Genomic DNA, 19,388 nt, shown 5'->3' on the forward strand with positions numbered 1-19,388 from the left:
CTTCAATAAAACCTGTTTACTTGCTGTGTGCAGGGAGTGACTGTTCTCATCCCGGGAGGACACTCAGTTAAAAGTCAACAGGTGTCAAGTAAGGAATATAAGTAATTCTATGCTACTATGTTTGCATGTTGTTAGGGTCAAATGCTCAGATCCAAATGTAAATTTTAATGAGGCACAGTACTGAACTATCAATGTCACACTTCATGTATTGTACTCTGGTTTCAGCAGCTATAATCCAGACAAAAAAAACCCCTTAAAACCATTGTAAACTGTACCTCCTGCCATTGTAGGCTCTTTTTACTGAAATATGTGGCAATTAATATTGTTAGCAGCTTGATGTTACAGCTCATGAATCATTGATCTGTTCCAGTATAGCAATTAATTTGCTCCTGATTCCTGACAGGTACATTCTTTGCATTTCCTGAATTAGACTTAATTGTCAGCATGTGATTAAGGAGAAATGTGAGAATCCATTGAGATCTCCAAGCCTATGTCTGAGTCTCCATCTTGCATGTTTCACTTTTCTTTTGGAAATGTTCTGCAAAAAAGCCTATCTTTGATTTCTCACCCCAAAATAGATATGGAAAAAATCAAAAACAATATTGCTACTTCTAACTAGCATATTTTACAAGTTCTGTGGAAGTTGGATCTACAAGTAAAATTTGAGTGAATGACTGGGGTTTTTTAAGTGTCTTGGTAGTCATACTTTTGAAAACTTGATTTAATGCATGTGAATTTTTAGATACCTCTTATCTAAGTTAGAACTTCACCTGCATACTCTCTTCTTCAGTAATAGTATGTTGGTCATTGAGACTGTCCAGCCTAAGGAAAGGTTGAGAATTTAATTGGGTCGCTATGATGGGGAATGAATAACACAGATCATGTTCAAATCTTGTATTTTCATCTTTGGCAAATGCAGTTGGATTCCACTACAACTCCTATACCACACAGATAGATAGTAATAAGAAGTTGTCCACAAGACACTGCAACGTTATCTCTTTATTTTTATCACAGAATAGAATTAGGCTTCAGGTATCAGACAGTTACTTTCTGTTAATTTGTTTGTATTGAAGAGTAAAAATACAGCCCAAGTTGTGAAGTGGATTAATACACTACAATTTCAGCTCTTTGGACTCAGTTAATGCCTGTTAATTAATTTGTTCTGAGTAACTGGGCAAAGTGGTGAAGTGGATTAATGCACTAACATTTCAGCTCTTTCGACCAACTTACAAATCTAGCTTGGTGAATGCAGAGTTTTGCTGTAGCCTGGATGTAAGCAGGCATTTTGTCTTCATCACAGACTACCACTTCATTTGTCAGTCTGGCAGCTGCTGTATAGGAAAGCACAAGAAACCAGCTTTGTAGAGCACCACACATGTACAGTCAAGTTTGGGAGAATATATCCAGACTATTGTGCAGATCTATAATCTAAAAATAATTCATTCCTGCTTTGCTGTCCTGTATAACAAATTATTTTTGCTAGGAGTTAATACAGCCCTGATCTAATGGAGGAAGGAAGTGGTGCAGGTGCATGAGTGCCACATTACATTCCATTCATGAAAGATCGTACCAATACTAATGGAAAGAAAAGTACTGAAACTCCCTTCCAGTTAATCTGTACTTGATTACTGTAACAAGAAACAGACTTCTCAGATTCTTAATCAAAAGGGTTTTGTTTTTCAGCATGAGGCAACTGGCAATTTTTTTTTTTAATTTTTCTGGTGTTTTTTTTTTTTTTTTCAATACCCACCCTAACTTCTCCTGTATGCAATCTCTGCTGTGCAAAAAGTATGATTCATCTGGGTATGTTCAACTGACTGCACATACACAGTGCATATTGCTAAAAGGTATGGGGTAGGGTTGTAGGACACAGTCTGTGTCTGCTTAGTGATCCTCCCCACAGCCTCCCCTGGGTTTTGTGAAATCTCACACCAAAGGCTAAATCCCTTTCCCACGTGAGAATTTTATAGCATGGGAAAATAAGAAGTTTTTCTGGACAGTCAGGATTACTGATGTATTGTGAGGGAAGGAAGAGATAATGTTTAATATGCGTATCAGTCCAACAGGACAAGAATTAATTCTCATTTTAAATAAAGATCTGTTCTTATTTAAAGTGAGAAACAATGACCTGGAAGCTTTGGAACCCGTGGATCTATTGGTAGCTTAAGGATCTTTCTATTGTCCTGCTTCTTGAGTTGCTGCCTTCACCAATGCCACTGTTGTGATTTGACAGAACTTGTACATTCCTTGAATTGCCTTGGCCAGCTGCACATTGAGAAGATGGCTGGGGAGGGAAGAACAGGGTCATGGATATGTTCTGGTGTGATTTCATCAGCTGTAGACTGATCTATGGCATGTACAAATCTGTCTGCTGAGGTATTTTGTGCATCTCATGTCAGCTTCCAATAAGAAAATCAAGGTTTAAAATATGGTATTGTGAGGAATTGCTGTTACTTTTCTTGTCTTGAATAAGTTGAAGGGCCTTCACCAAAAGCGTTCCCAAAGGTACCAGGATTTTAGAAATTTTGACACTGGCTTTGCTTTTGGTAGGGGAATGGAACTGGTTATCTGATACAGATGGGTGAAACAGGGAAACTTTGGAGTGGTAATGCCAGGATGGATTTTGCTCAAAGGGGTGGGAGAGTGAAAGAATATATAAAAAGTAGGTATTTCTGGAAAAAAAATGCATATTTGAGATTACTTCAGTTTAGGTAGAATTGTATCTTCAGTGTTCAAGAAAAGCAAATTCAAAATGAATGTTAAGGAATAAATGTTTTTTTAAAAAAATAAGTCTTGCAGAATTACACTGAGACCTGGAACAAGAGAAAGTGAGGTTACTTGTGAATGCAGGAGGTGCAGAAGGATTGTACAGTGTTTAGAAAAGAATGGCAAGGTAAATAGTGTTTGGAGTTAGAATGTACAAGGGCGTGGAGTGACAGGACAAGGGGAATAGCTTTAGATTAAAATAGGATAGATTTAGATAAAATGTAAGGATGTTAAGTGTTCTTCACTGTGAGTGAGACACTGGCACAGGTTGCCCAGAGAAACTGTGGCTGTCCCATCCCTGGCAGCGTTCAAGGCCAGGTTGGACAGGGCTTGGAGTGACCTTGTCTAGTGGAAGGTGTCCTTGACCATGGCAGGGGGGTGGAACTGGATGAGCTTTGAGGTCACTTCCAACCCAAACCATTCTGTGATTCTGTAAGATGAGGGCTTGTTTTGTTGAAGAAATGGAGATGATGAAGAAACTGAGAGATAACATGGAATATGTGGCAATAGAGCTTTAAAAATTTGTTGAGAAGCAGGACTGAGAAGGTTTTAATTGTAATCACAGCTGGGAAACTTGTAGGGGGTAGGAAGAAGTGTGTTTTATGCATCCCTTCAGAGATGGGACGAGGACTGCAGCTAGTAAATCTAGATCTAGTAAAAGGTACACGTGACTTGATTATTATTACTTCAGGGTATCATGAAATTTCTTTTATGCAGCATTGATACAATGCAGTGAATTCCATAGCACTTGAGAAATTCTGAACACATATCTAAAACATTAGTTTTCTGTATACTTATAGCTGGCTGCCCTGCAGCAAGGTATGGAAAGCTTTTTTTCCAGAGCAGGGCAATTGCTGCTATGAACAAGGTTTATTTTACATATGAAATAATTTTTTACTAAAAGTTGTTCCTATGTGCCAGCAGTGAAACATGGAACCTGTTCATGGCTGCTTGTGTTTTCCACACTCAATTGTCAGTTGTCTGTTACTGATCCATACATGTTGTGGCCTTATAATGGTTACTACCCCCCAGAAAGGTTCATCTTTGATTCATTTACTATGCCCTAAAATTGAATATGTGTTGTATGTGTTCTTTCTCCTTCTCAGTCTGGAAATCAGGGTTCTTTCAACATGTGTGAAGCTTGCTGGGTGTTAAAGGGAAGCTCTCACATTTTGAGTTCCTCCAATATGAGTGAAGAAAGGAATCCACTCAGTGGACTCAGCAGGAATATTAAGTGTAAGAAGTTAAGGCTTTGCGTCCATGCTGTGCAATGAATTTTCCATGTAGCTTTGGTTAAGACTCAAAGGGATCAGATTTGTGAAAGGTTTTGCTTCAGAACTCCTCTATGCGTCTGGTACTATTTTCAATAGCAGTTTGGTTTCTAACCCAATGAGATATGCTTTTGTTTAAAGGAAAAAGAAACAAACAAAAATTACCAACTGTTTTCAAGGCAATTTTTTGTTACAGGATGCTTTTCTAAGTCTTGTCTGCTTTGGCAATTGCATCAGCAAGTGCTTTCCTTATTTATGCTACATTTACCTAAGGTGCTGAAGGTGTGGGGACATCTTTAAGAATTTTGGTTTTTCATTTCTGGCATGCTGTAAAAGCAGTCTTTTGTTTGCAAAAGCAGTTTTTGTTTGCTTTGTAACCAGTGTAAACACAGTAGAGATGGGGAGAATGATATTTTTAGTGGGGATAAGTGATGTGTTGTTAGTGTATCCTGGTGAAGACAGAGACAGAAGGTCAGCCGTTGTCTTTACTTTAAACCCATATTTACAATGCTGTTTGACAGATGCAGTCAGTCAGAGCATATTTGGTTGTGTATAAGGGATACATCATTATATTTAATGAGTAGTGTGGAACCAATATGAGATTTCCTGAAAGAAGGGATGATTCACATATGGTTCAAATGAAAAAGACACTAACTAAATGATGACAAGAAAAGTCTGAAATGTTAATTCAAAAAAGGAATAGGCACTTGGTTGTCATGTCTGTATTATTCTCAGAACAGGTAACTCCCATGGTTAATGTGTATGGAAAGAAATTTAATGGCGTTTAGTCCATTATCATCTTAGAAAAACTTTTCCCTGACACAAAATAAGGCAGGTGTGAAGATAAATGAAACTTAGAATAGAAACAGGACTTTTCCATCACAAAAGATGCTGCAGAGGTTCAAGGCAATAATGGAATGTATCATTTCTCAAAGCAAAAGCTCAGATTTTTCTCCGCGATAGCTGACATTTTGTCATATATGCATTACAAAAGTGCTTTATAATAAATTTACATTAAAATAGTAATGATTTACACATGGTCAAATAATTTTAAAAAGACTAATTCTTTTTTTCCTGTTTTCTTGACTCCCCTAAAGATAAAGGCAACCCCCATCCTATATACCTATAGCACAGCTAGATGAATTGCACAGAAGCAAAGCTGTAGTCTGAGATTACCAAGTGTCTATGAAGTTAATGGGTATATTGGTTAAGCAGTGTACGTATCTGTCTTTTTATTTGTGTAACAATCATAATAGTAGAAACATCCAGCCCAATTAAAACAAGTTCCACCAACAATTTCCATTACCCAGATGTTATATCTGACTATGCTTCACAAGCCTGGAAGCTTGTGTTCTCTGGAATACCTGACTCCCCTTAGCATGCTAGATTTTAGCTGGATTTGTTTTTCTAAAGTATACTTTAGGGTGGCATTTACAGCATTTAGGACAGACTACTTTTGAGCAGATGTTTGTGTGTATGCCATTGACCTTTATAATTCTTAATTCACTGAGTTAATTATTTGTTTAAACAATTTTTCTCTGACTTACAAGTAAAGATCCAGCACATTTCTTAGATTTTCATATTATAAACAACGTGAGGAAGTATTTTTCTTTTTAAACACATTTTAGAAAAATCTATTAATACTTCTGATGATAACAATATTCTGATGATAGAAAAAATGTAGATAAAGCAACTAAGTATTGCAGCACAATTGTGAAATTTCAGCTAAGAATTATATAAAAATTATTTTTTCTTAAATTCATCTGCATGCACTTTGAGTTTTTCAGTTTTATGTGTGATCTTATGTTGTAGGAAGACCGATATACTGCTGAATATCACATGCCATTTGCTATTTCAGAGGAATTTTGCTTGCAATAAGCATCCAATTAATTTTATTTTTTGGTTTTGGATCTGACCCCAGTTTATGCCATCAAGCTTAGTATATAAAACCAACTAAATGGCATGAAACTCAACCAGTTCTCTGGCCACCATAGTGGATTATAGATTGCCACTCCAGCGAGGTTTCAAGCCCTTATTGTGACAAATCAATACCAGTATTCAGCCATCTTATTCCCATGACAAGTTCTAATGAAATTTTCTTTGCTAAGAGTAATGGTGTCTGCTACTGGGTAGTGACTAGACCATTCATTCAAATAATCAAGTATTGCAATGCTCCCAAGAAGCCCTGGTAAAAAATAAGGAAAAAAGAAAGCAGGGTGGAGAGTTCTCAAGGGATCTGGGGAAATCGCAACTCACATAGCAGCATAGTTTGGGCAAACTGGCATCTTTCAATAGCAGCCTAACTTAAATGCTGGGAAAAATGAAGAGGCTGTGTTTGTTGCTTGCTTAATGTGAATAGGGAATCAAACTTTATTGACAGTGAATCAGCGTATTGGGTGCTGAACTGTTGCTGTACCTATTCCGCATCTAGAAAGGGAATTTAACGAAGTCAAAGATAGGGTGTAAAAGCTGTTTACAAAATGGTAGACAGTGAAATGATAGATTCTGATCACCTAACCCACTGACCATGAAAGTAGCAGCTGAAAGATGATGATCACAGATGTGATATTGCAGCTAAATAGCAGAGATAAAGAAATGATAGGATTTTACTACAACCCCTTTGTCTTAAAAAAAAAAAATAAAATAAAAAATCAGAAATCTAGAATTTTTATTTTTGGGCACTTTTCTTAAGAAGACGTATATTCATTATAATAGATATATTTTTCATTTTAAATTTTGCATGTGGTTGATGATTCTGGACATGAAGTTCCTCTTTGTTATACAAAGCAGCAGGTATGAGAAAAGTGGATGGTAATCACGCCCCAGGCTCCCTGAGTGCTGGGTCAATACTATCCATCTGGAGCATGACATTCTAAGCTCTCCAGACTCCTGGCACATAAATACTTGTCTGGAGTTGTGGCTGCTACAAAGGCATCATAGGTTCTATAGCCTTTGATCAGCAGATTCCAGTAAAGATGACTGAAAACTCCTTTGTGGGTTTCACTTTTGTCAAGGGGCAAAAGAAGACTCCTGTTATAATGCTAGCCTGGTATTCTAGGAGACTTTGAATCAAAACTACCAACTCTTGCAGGTGTAATTTAATATCTTTGTGAGTTGATTCTTCAAGAAATTAAATAGGTGAATTTGGTAAGAGTTATTATATATGCAATATATCTACCATAAATCAGAATCTTTTCAATGTTTTAACTGTTTAATCAGGTGCTAAGCACACAAAAATACAGATTCCTTGGCTTCTGTCTTATGGACTGGTTGAGGATCAGACTGTCAGCTGCAGGTGCTTGAAACTAAGCAAAATGTTCTTTCTTTTTCCCTGTTCTTTAGAAATGGGGAAATCATTATGGTAACCACAACAGCAGTGAATTATTAAATGCGTCGGTGAAGTACTCTTGACCTTGTCTTTCTTTCTCTTTACCTGCATTCCACAGTGATGCTTTTGGATGCTCATTTAATCAGTCGTGTTGTTGTTAGACACCAGGGGATGAGGAGAAAGTGAGAAATCATAATGAAGAAATCATTATTTAAAAAACAGCAGTAAGATTTGAAGAATAAACAGTGTGAAACATACTCAGAGAAGTGCTTACAGTTCTGTTCCCAGTCTGCAGAAACTTTCCTCTCCACGAAACAGACTTGTGTTTCAGAAACAAAACCAAACAAATAATATTATTTTAACTTTTATTTGTTCCAAAGTCCTTCTCAGAAATATGGATTTGAAGACCGTAAGTCTTACCACCCTGCTTTTTTTAGAACTTTACTTCTTTGTATTAATGACTGCAGTGTTGACCATGGAATATAGTTTGGTTTTTACTTCCATTTGTGGACTTTCAGAGAAAGTGTGAAGATAACATGTCCTAAGAAAATGATGAATTAATTACTTATAGGTCTATGACTACCAAAATTGTGAGAACTAGATATTGAAAATCTAAAAATTCCTTCTACTCCTCAAACTAGTAAGGAAAGAAAAATGGAACATTGAAGGTCTGGTTGGATGGGACTCTGAGGAACCTGATTTGGTAGAAAATGTCCCTACTCATTTCAGCGGCACAGGACTAGATGACCTCTAAAGGTCCATTCCAATCCAAACCACAGGGAGATGCAAATCTGAATATCTCACCCATTTCCAAAGAGCCCTGTATCTGGGAGTTCTTTGCATTTTCACGAGCTGAAGGGAAACCAAGAAGGTAGGAGTTAGCGTAAGTGAAAATTGTAATCAGTTGAGCACTGCTGCTGCTAAGCTAAAGAACTGATAGTTCCTTTTAGACACATTGGGAGTCACTTTTACTCTCCTTAGAAATGTCATAGACACACGCCAGCCACACTGCTGTGTTTACAGTGTAAGTGATTTTGAAAGTTTACTGCTCGGTGTGCTTGCCTTTGAAAAGAATTCAGCTCTTTCCTTTTTATTTGACACTTCAAATGTTTTTATCTTGAACTTTCTCATGAATTTTTATTAAGGAAAATTCTTTTGGGAAAGGAAGTGAAAGACAAAAACAGGGACTCAAGTGGCCTGCAGACTGAAAGATTAGAGGGAAGTGGCAAAGCCTTTGGGAGAGATGGGAACTCTGTTTTCAGGGTGAACCTCAAGAAGTTACGAAAATTGGTAAAACTGTGAGAAGAGATTCTCTGCATGGCTCCCATTGCTGTTTGACTTTACTGTGACTAAAACTAACTGTTGAAAACGTGAGTTTCCCTTGCTGCTGTTTCTTGTCAACTTTGAAGAGTGATGCTAAAGCTAGTAGAGCAGTGTTTTGGTGATGATAGGCTCATTAGGTGGGAGGCAGCCATATTGATGGCAGCAGGGGCAGCCTGTGGATTTCTTGACTGATAGATATCCAGATCGTGCCACCAAGAAAGCCCAGTCAACTTTACAGTTTTATAAAAATGCAGCCAAGGGATGCAGCTCTCCTTTCGTAATAAAGTAGTGGCTGTTAAAACAGCAATATGGATTCCAGAACTGACTGAGAAGCTTAGGTTTTCAGGGTTTCTGCATTAAAAGAGCAGAGCAAAGTGTTATCTGTAGGATGCAACTACCTTATTGAATTAGGCTTTTAATTTAACCTACGATTTCTCTTGTAAAACTGTCACAACAACCTGAATGAATAGTACTGATTTAAATCTTTCAGTTTCATAATTCCCAGCACTGTACAGATTTGTGCCTGGTGTTTGTTGTGTGTGGAATTTTTTGTTTGTTGGTTTGGTTTTGTTTTGTTTTCCAAAAAGGCGTCTGGATAAAGGGGATTGCTCTGGGAGTATGGGAGAGGCTGTTTCTGACCTTGGTAGTAACCGTGCTTGGAGAAAATTGTTGCAGAGATGGTAGGAAGAAGCAAAAGAAAGAGGGTGGTATCTGGGAAAATGCAGCTCATTCAGAGAGAGCACTGAGAAGATCAGAGAGCAGAAGCGGAGGGAAGGCAGAGGTGTGATGGGCAGAGTTTTCAAGGGGCCAGAGGCCAATGTGAAGAGCTTGCTGTAGCTCATAAAATACTGGATTGACTGAAGCTCAGTTAGGACTAAATAATCCAGAACATGCAGCAGAAAAAGGAAGCCTTGTGTATAAACCATTTCTACTCTTATTCTTTCTGATATGATAGCATGAAGTTTCCTTTAAACAAACAACCACAATGAAAACAAAACAAAAAAGAACCAAACCAAACCAAATCAAAACACCTAACTCAAAAAAAAAAAAAAAAGCCTACTAGTTGATATTCTAACCTACACCTTGGTTTTGGTGTCTATTTTTATTTTTACATTACAAGTTTTTGGTGTTTATTGGGAGTTCATTAACTGGGGACAACCTCAGCAAATTCACCTCTAAATTCTGTGGGATTAAAAGCCTGGTCTGAGAAGCAACCAAATATAGATGTAATCTGAGATGTGAAAGACATTTGAAGTGTGTTTTTTCACAGGTGTCATACAAGTATTTGAGGTAAGCCACACTTTGCTTAAGATTTATGATTTAAACAGTTGCCAGGTTAGGGCGGTAGCCACATTTACTTAGGTTTAAAAGTAGTCTACAGGAACACAAAATGAGCATGATGTGTTGACTGTTAATGTAGTAAGTGCAGTAACTTAACCAATTTAAATAAATAGTTTGATATGTTATCACTAGTTGCTGGAAAACATATAATACAAACCTTGGAATCTGGTAGTTCATGTTAATTTTGCTTAAAAATGCAGGGAATGAAAATAACAACTGAGTATTATTTTGGAATTTTTTGTAATTGGTCATTTTCTTTTTTAGGAAATTCTTAAGATAGAAAACAACCTTGGATTTCTAAGACAAAAACGGGCTATTTTGTCATCTCCAGTACTAGTTCCTGAAAATCAAAGAGGACCGTTCCCGAGATATATTGGCAAGGTCAGTCAACAAGGAACTGGATTGAATTTTGATATCAATTAATTGATCTATTTGTCTTAAAAATTGTCAGTGCCTATCAGGTTGGCAGTAATATCCCATAAAACAATAAGAAACATGAAAATGAACAGAGAGGACTGTTTTTCTGTCTCTATCGTGTAGACAGTTGAAAATGGCTTTGTGTTCATGCAAACATTAAAAGCATACATTGCGGTAAAAAGCATTAATCAGAGATACATGTTTTCATTCAGCTGCTTTCTTCAGTAGGAGTTGCTACTTACCTGTGTATCTGTTGTTAGACTGGGCTGAAGTCTAAACCAGGAATGTTATGAAGAACATCCTACTGCATAGTGTGGATTATCTTGTTTCTATTCTATAAACAAGACCTAGAAGGAATGCATAAGGTAGTATGTGTAAAAACGTCTTTATTTGATTTCTTAGTTAATTTCTAGTGTCCAAAGGCAAAATAAGTCTTTGCAGATGTTTTGGTTTTACTTTTTGTTGTTTGCAAAGGTCTGACACAGAAGAGGAAAGCTTTTTTCTTGTGTTTGCAGGCAACCAAATAAATGATAATTCTCTCTGCCACTTTTCCAGAACTTCAGATAAACAGCTTGTATATACCAGATATCTAAAACTAAAATACCAGTAGTTGTTTGAGTGGCCATTTAGGCATCAGAAGTTATAAGTACATTAATATATTTTTCATGTTGGCAGTTTTGAAGCAGAGACCCTTACGCATTGCTCTGACTTCAGTAGGTATATTAATGACACGACGGCCTATGCAGCCGTGGAATCTTTTCCTGATTCCCACCTATATGATCACTGGAGCTAAATGCACAGCTTGAGGGCAGAATTTTACTCTACAGACAATGTGTAACTTAGCCAGCTGGCACCTAAGCAGTTATTTTAATAATAAGGAAAGTTTGTTTTCCTATCAGTAAAAAGAAAGAATAATATGTAAAGATTTTATTTTCTCCCCTTTACCCATCAAAAATTTATACCAATCTGATAAATTTCTGTAAGTTTTTTTATCTTCCTGAGGTATTTTTTTAATGTGTCCTAAATTTTTTAAAGCTATTTCTGAACTTTTCGGTTCATGTTTCAGTGTTCGAGAATTAACAATCAATAACTAAACATGTGGTCCGGTTTGGATGTCCACATAAAAACTAACTTTCCAGTTGCATCCTGAGTGTGCTATTTTCCCTTTCTTCAGCAAATTACCGGTGTAGTTTATTCATCTGTCCTGACTGCCTATAGCTTTCCAACCCATGTTACGTTGCCTGGAAATGCACAAGGTTGTTTGGAAGTTGTTGCAGCAGCCACCACTGTTGAACTGCTTATAGCACTTAGGTGGAAGCAGGGCATATGCGAAAATGAGGGAGCAGGGGAGAACAATTAATGCAGTTTCATTTCACAATTAGAAAACAGTAACATAGACAAAAATATATGGGGATTGTGGAGGACTTTATTCATGAAGGTTTGGTAATATAAACCAGGAAGGAGTTTATTGCATGGGACAAATGAAAAGATTGTTTTGCTTTAATTAACTACAAAAATTCAAATTAGTATTTAGCTTAACAAGGAAATGCATGTGTAGAGGTTGCTCTTTGTGCTTTTACTGGCTTTCTGGCATACCTACTTAGGAATTAGATTATTGTCCTGCCAATTCCACACTCTTCATTAGGGAAGCTCTTAATTAAATAACTATCATAGACATGCTGTGCTTGTAGGTAAAGAAACCTCACCTTTTAGCAGAACTCAAACTTTTACATTTTTTCCTCCATTCCTGAGGGAAAACAGCAAAATTAAAATATTTTAATAGAATGTTGGTAATATGAGCCTTTCACCAGATGGCCCAGGCCACAGCTGTTGACTGTTATTGTTGTGTTTTTCTTACATGTTGCTGATATGGCACAGGGATGTGATATTCAATTTTTAGTCTCCCTCCATGTTACTTTTCTGGTTTCCTTGTCCACATCAAGTAAAATGAGATACAAAGCAGTGGGATGCAGGTTTATCTTGTAATTACGGTGACAGGTTATTTGCCACTATGCTACAGAAATGTCTTCTAAGGCTAACTTGAGAGTGGTGGTTCTATATATCCATTTTATGACAACCTCCAGACAGAGTTAACTGCGGTGATAAACTGCATGATGGTACTTTTTGAAGTTTAATCCTTACACTAATGCAGAGCTAAGAGTGCAAGAAGGTAACTGCAGAGAGGGCCAACAAGTTCCAGCTCTTCTTCCACTCATTAGGAGAGAAGAAAATCTGCAAAGTGAGAATGTTTTAATATAGACTAAAAGGATTTGCTTGGATTTTATTGATGGACCTATGATGACTCCAAGATTTTATTATTTAATTTAAAGGAGTTGTCCTTTATAAGAAAGAATATTTTAATTGTTGACACTGAAGGTCTGGAAGCCATGAGTGGCCTGGTAAAAATTGGCAGGACTTTTTATGCTCAGTGAAAGCCAAAAGAGACTTTTTTCTTTGTTACTTCCCTCTTTTGTCCTTTTGGAAGCAGGGGGTGTTTGTTCAGAAGTTTTTCATCACATAGTGAATGTGTATTCTCTGCCCCTGCCCTGGGCTCATGGACAGCTAGCTGCCAAATGACAATAAGATGGCAGAACTGACTCAACAAAAGCACAAGAGTAAAAGTGGTGCAGGATAGCAAACAAGATAGAAATCCTGAAGGTCTGTGAGGGAGTGGGTTTTTTTCCTCCTTGAAGCATTTAAGAATTTGAGGCAAAGAGAAAATACAGCTTCTGCTAATGTAGCAATGGAACAAACCTGAGGAGAATATAACTGAAGGTAACTGGATGGAAAAACTGCTGGAATCTTATTGTATTTGAGTGGCTATCTGATTGAGGCTATTTATATATAATAAATTATATGTTTCACAGAAAAGAACTGTTAAGTACTGAAGATGCAGCTGGAAAAAGTTCCAAACTTCAGGAAAATGTTTGAAAAGAAGGTGATAGAAGTATTAAGAGATGATCATGATCCACCAATGTGTGAAGAAAACCTAGAGAGAAGGATTGTACATAGTAGGGGACATGTAAATGACAACAGAGCAACAAAAACGACAGTGAAATATAAGCTGAATTAGCAAGTGCATTTGTACTAGTAAAAAAATTAAGCAGAAAATGAGGGAATAGGAAAAACAAGAAGTAGAGGAGGGAAAGGACTTAGCTTATAGCTAGGATGGGTGTCCAAGTCTGGAAGGTAATGGTGTGTGCTAACAGAGAACAGAATGATGTGCAGATCAGAGGAACTATACCTAAAAGCCTTTCCAACACTAAGAGAGAAATCTGTGTGTCTGCTTAACCAGCTTCTCAGTTGATAAATTTCTGAATCTCAAGTTTTGGCCTGATGCAGAAGCAAGAGAGTGTTTCTTGCTATGGAACTAGAAGCAAGTCTGAGGTTCTAGAATAAAAATCCACCAGATTTTTAAATTTTTTTTTTAATATTCATTTGTTTTTTTTCAAATTGTTACTACATCAGATGTAATAAGACAGTCTTAATAAATAAATCTCTTTCTAACCCAGTAAGAAAGAAAGATTGTGATTAGAGAAAAATCAAGTTACAGTATTAGTACAGTAAAATTGGGCAGAAATATATATGAGCTCAATTTATTCAGTCTAGCACAGTGTTTTCTGTAATTTCAGAGTGAGTTTAATGATTTAAGTGAAAGGAATACACTGGAGTAATAATTAATGGATATAAATTTTGGCTTAAGATTAGAAGAAAAATTTCTAGTCCCCAGAGAAGAGGAATTCATTTCCAACAGAAGTACTGAGGAGGGAATACAAAGTTTGATAAATATATGATCACAGTTGCATAATACAGTTGCTTCTGATCCTGAAAGAACTGACACCTAGAGGTTTCCTGCTATTCTAGTGTTCTTGAAAATGTGTAATACCCTGCTGAGTCAGACCTGAATAGACCACTGGAGATGTCAGAGTTTAACATCTGATCAAATTCATGGGTTGCAGGAAGGAATGGCACACTTCTGACCTTCATGGAAAAATACCAACATACCTCAGCAACTAATGTGATGAAATGAACAGCACTCCATTCAATTAAAGGGCTTTCAATGCAAGAATATGAATTATTAAACTACGGCATATTAATTTTCATTAAAGGGCATGTATTTGATGTCCTAACAAACCGTTAAGTGAAAACAGCATTTCAAATTTATCTCTTTTTCTGAAAGGTTTTTCTTCGAGCTTCCTTTTTTTTATCATTTGGGGGTTTTTTTGTTTAAAATATGGGTAGTCGCATAAACAATTCCAACAGAATACATTTGTTCTCTTTAAGCAAACAGAATTTTAATTGAAAGCCTTGTTAAAATACTCCTGTTTACTTAGGATCTTTAAGAAGAATCTCCTGCACATCAGATGCCTTGGAAAACCTGCAAATAATAATAATTTACCGTTATTTTTTAGTGTTTTGTGTTATTAATAAGATCAAAAAAATTTTAAACATTTGAGGAATAGTTTCTAATCTAGTTACTATGGTTACAAGTTTGCTGAAGATAAAGTAGCTCTGTGGCAACAATGGAATTAAATTTTCTGCCCAATATTGAAATATCCAGTACCTAATTTCCTGCTTCATAGTAAATCATGCTAATGACTTTAAGAACACCAAACAGAAGAGATCTTACGCTCTGAAGCTGTTCAGCAAAGCATACTACAGTTTAACTGTCACACTGTTTATGTTAACTTTGATCTCAGAAGTTGATATCTTAAACTGTGTTACAGACAAAGGTAAAGGGGAAATCGGTTTGTCCTTGCCAGTAAATTACTTATATAAAATTACTAACATGAAATAAACCCCTGGCAACTTATTTTCGTTGACATAGTAATTGAATTTCAGACTCAAGTTTAAGGAAAATGTTTTCATTAATTTTAGATGCAACAGCTGTTTCAACTTTTCGTAATGTGTGTGGTTTGTGCTTTGTAGTTTTATTTTTTTTTTAGTATTGTTTATTTTTTCCTTAACTGGTTATAGTCTTCTTTGCAAAAACAAACCCAAAGAATCTCCCCAAAACTCCAGGTGTGTTCCAGCTTCCTCATCCCAAATAAACCCCAGGCTCATGTTTTAAGGATCACATGTAGATTGTGATTTTACCTAGTCTTACTGAGCATACTATGAATGGAGGATGCCATCAAGAGCAGCAGCCAGAAAGCCCCTTCTAGGAATGCAGAATAATAGTTACTAAATTGCCATTCCCTGCCTTCATTCTTTATGGTTTTCATGAAACTATACTGATTTATTGTTAACTTTAATTTTTACAGTCTTCCAAGATGATTCTATATCCTGAGCTGATTAATGGAAAGGTTTTTATTATCATTGTAATCAATGATCCATTATTGAAATAAATTTTTAATTACAGAAATCTCCAATTTCCTTTTGTTCTTGAAAGCTAGTCTGATCACTCTACTTTCTTTAAAATCACCCCAAAAGAGAAAAATCCCTTTCTGCCTTTGAAATGTAGCTTAAGCAAATGAAAATTCAGACAACTGTATTTTGGATTAACCTGATTTCCAATGTTCTATAATTACATTAGTAAGAGTGTTGATTCTTGGTTTGGTCATCATATTCTTTAAATTTTCTGTGACCAGTGGTTATGAAGTCATGCTAATTGTTGAAAATTATATATTTGGGATTTAAATGCAGGAATCATGCCCTTCTTTCTGCGTTTATATACACATACATGCTTAGAGATGTGTAACAATACATGAGAACAGAACTGTACACACATTCCAGACTTTCATATACTCTCTTCTTGGTCGATGCTGTTGACTTTGTATGTGCCTTTTCTCCCCTTTTAATCTATAAGATGCTGCTGTGAGTGCATATTGCTACTACTGAAAAGTCTCCCAGTTTCATCTCCTCTTATGTCAGCAAATATCACTTGCATTATTCTCCCATATCTTATTTTTCTGCCATGTTACTATCTGCCTCATATTATTAAAGAACAGGTGAATAACATAGAATAAATATTTGTACACATTCTCCCTCAAAATTGAAATTGTTGTTCAAATATTTGCACAAACTTGCCAGCACAGTATTTTAGCAATTTTATTTAGCTTGAGTTGCAAGTTTAGGCTGGATGTAATACTCCTCATCATTCAGCACTTCCATGGAGTGCCAGTCTGTTTAAATACAGACTAAGGCATTTTACCACATCACTGTACAATAATGTCTGACCTTAAGCACATTGAAGCCAACAGAAATTCTGCCATCAAAGTGGGAAAGGACTTTTGATAAGAACAACAATATCTGGATATTGTAGGGCGGAAAAAAGGACACTTGAAGGAAGTGTGAACTAAGCTGATCGTGTACATATCAGGTTATACTTTATTTCACTATGTTTATAGGGAAAATTAAAGTACATTTGGAAAATAGGATTTTCATCAATGTTCATTTTTCTTTTTTTTTTTTTCTCTAAGTATTTTTGCCCTGCTTCAAAGGTTTTCTTTTTCATTTCTACAATATGTGGATGAAACTATTAAGCTTACATTTTCAATTGTGCTTGCTGGAGATGAGAATGGATTTTGATAATAGAAATCTGAACAACAATTAAGCCCAGAAATTGAAACTAGTAGTGATCCCTATAATCTGGTAACATATGTCTTAATATATTTTTTTATTTCTTAGAATTGAAAAAAAAAAAAAAAGAGAAAAAGTGTGAAAGTAGCTGAGCGTGACGAGAACTGAGTTGAGGAACTATATAAATTCAGCAGAATTTAATGCTCAAACCTGATTTAGAATGTGCTACAAGTATTTTCATGAGCAGTAGAAGTGATGATGGCTAGTTTCCTGCAAGTATTAGTTTTCTGCAACAAACCCAGGTCCTTATATCTGTGATAACACCTCAAGCACAATGACTCTAATTGTACGGTGCCCTCAGCACCACTGGTGTTTCCTATTTTCTGGCATTTCAAACTGGGATGAGAGAGGGCAAGTCCTGGAGATACAGCCTAACTGGGCAATGAGTATACATATGCAAAGCAGAAACTCCTCCTACCTTTCTTGTCTCTGCAGTGTTAGTAGGTCTTTTTGCTTTAAATTGCTACAATTTTCATGGAACTTCTAGGAACTTTGTTTTTTGGATTTTCTGGGGGGAAAATTTGGTTAAAACTGACCAAGAGGCTTGAAATGGATCAGACAGCATGATCATTAAAATGATGTGTATTTTATTTTAGGAGACCAGACTAAAGAAGCAGGTGTTTAGCGTAACAGCTTTTCCTCAACAGATTCTTTTATACTTGATAAAAAAATTCCTTAAATGTTATTGAAGAAGCTCTGTTCCTTGTAGCATTGGAATAATGGTTAAATCAGGCAAATTCACAGCAAAGTCTGCAGCAGAGAACTTGCAAATTATGTGAAAGAAAAATTACAAGGATCTGTAAGAATTTTATCTTTGATAAAAATTAATGAACAATACAGAGGATGATGAAATTGTGTAAATAAGGAAACATAATAAATCAAATTCATCCATTATTACTGTGCTGTTGGGCTTTCTAATCTGAATTTGCTAAGGGTCACCGGAACATGAAAATTAATTTGAATTAATAGAATCTATTATACATGGCTTAATTTTTTTAAAAAGTCACATAGTACCATTACTGAAATTTATTAGTTTATTTTCTCATGAGAATCTTAATTATTATTTAATAAATTATCTCCTTTAAAAAGAAAAATTAACACAATCATAATATAATCAATAATGCTTTGGAAAAAAATTGTGATTATCTGTCAATGAGAAATCTTAGAAACCAGACCTGTTTTTGCCTTTAGGGGGTGACTGATGAAGGGATGTTCTTTGTAAGTAGTAGACAATTGATTGTATTCCCCTTCTGTCCCCCCCAGATTCTACAAAGATTGGAGATTTCAAATTCTTCACATGAGCAGATACAGGTGTAGTTCACAGTCAGCTGCCATGAGCTGTGAACATGCTACCTGCTGAATGTATAGAATCATAGAATCATAGAATAGTTAGGGTTGGAAAGGACCTTAAGCTCATCTAGTTCCAATCCCCCTGACATGGGCAGGGACACCTCACACTAAACCATGTCACCCAAGGCTCTGTCCAACCTGGTCTTGAACACTGCCAGGGATGGAGCATTCATAACCTCCCTGGGCAACCCATTCCAGTGCCTCACCACCCTCACAGTAAAGAATTTCTTCCTTATGTCCAATCTAAACTTCCCCTCTTTAAGTTTGAACCCGTTACCCCTTGTCCTGTCACTACAGTCCCTGATGAAGAGTCCCTCCCCAACATCCTTACAGGCCCCCTTCAGATACTGGAAGGCTGCTATGAGGTCTCCACGCAGCCTTCTCTTCTGCCGGTTGAGCAGCCATTTGTCAGTTGTTTTTCTTGTTTAAAAGAAAATAAGCTCTGACCACATTTTATTATGTTGAAAACTTTTCCATTCTGAGAGCTTTTTAATTCTCGAAAAATTAAGACATGTTCACTGATCATAACCTATATGTGTACGTATATGTATATATTTTATAGCAGATGAAGACAGGTACAATACATCCTGATGCAGCAGAGCAGAGAGAAGAAAAAAGGTAATTTTTTCTTCACATGCTTTTAAAAAGAACAATTTTCTAAAATTCTGATTACACTGAGTTAATTATCAGCATTTTAAATCAAGGACTAGAGGCAAAATACAGCTAGGTTTCCAGTTTTGTGTCCTTCATTCTCTCAAGGAGGGACTCCCTGCTGCTTGTGTAATGAACCATTTGGACCCTTCTGCAGTAGCTTTCAAAATAAGAAATTATTGTGTTGAAGAGCTAGAGAAATTGTCTCCTTGCAAATAATTAAGTTGCAGGATCTGCCATTGGTTTCAGCCATGAGTCTACTATCAGAAGATTTTGGTTTTCATAAATCTGTGTGACAAGCAAATAGCTGACAAACAGTTAACATAAACCACTTTTACTTCCACTGAAGGTTCAGAAAG

The 19,388-nt window shown here is 36.3% G+C and overlaps 1 protein-coding gene across 1 annotated transcript in view; it reads left to right on the forward strand.

The window, feature by feature from the left end:
* The window catches only part of CDH13 (cadherin 13), a gene marked incomplete at both ends in the record, with an annotated part of 482,104 nt that overhangs the window by 194,212 nt on the left and 268,504 nt on the right, over positions 1 to 19,388 (forward strand). Inside the window, one exon of the mRNA XM_080638637.1 lies at positions 10,294 to 10,410. Coding sequence (XP_080494763.1) covers positions 10,294 to 10,410 — 117 coding nt within the window. The remainder of the gene's footprint in view (positions 1 to 10,293; positions 10,411 to 19,388) is intronic.

Source organism: Psittacula echo, assembly GCF_963264785.1.
Source record: "Psittacula echo genome assembly, chromosome: Z".
In the NCBI taxonomy this organism is placed as follows: domain Eukaryota; kingdom Metazoa; phylum Chordata; class Aves; order Psittaciformes; family Psittacidae; genus Psittacula; species Psittacula echo.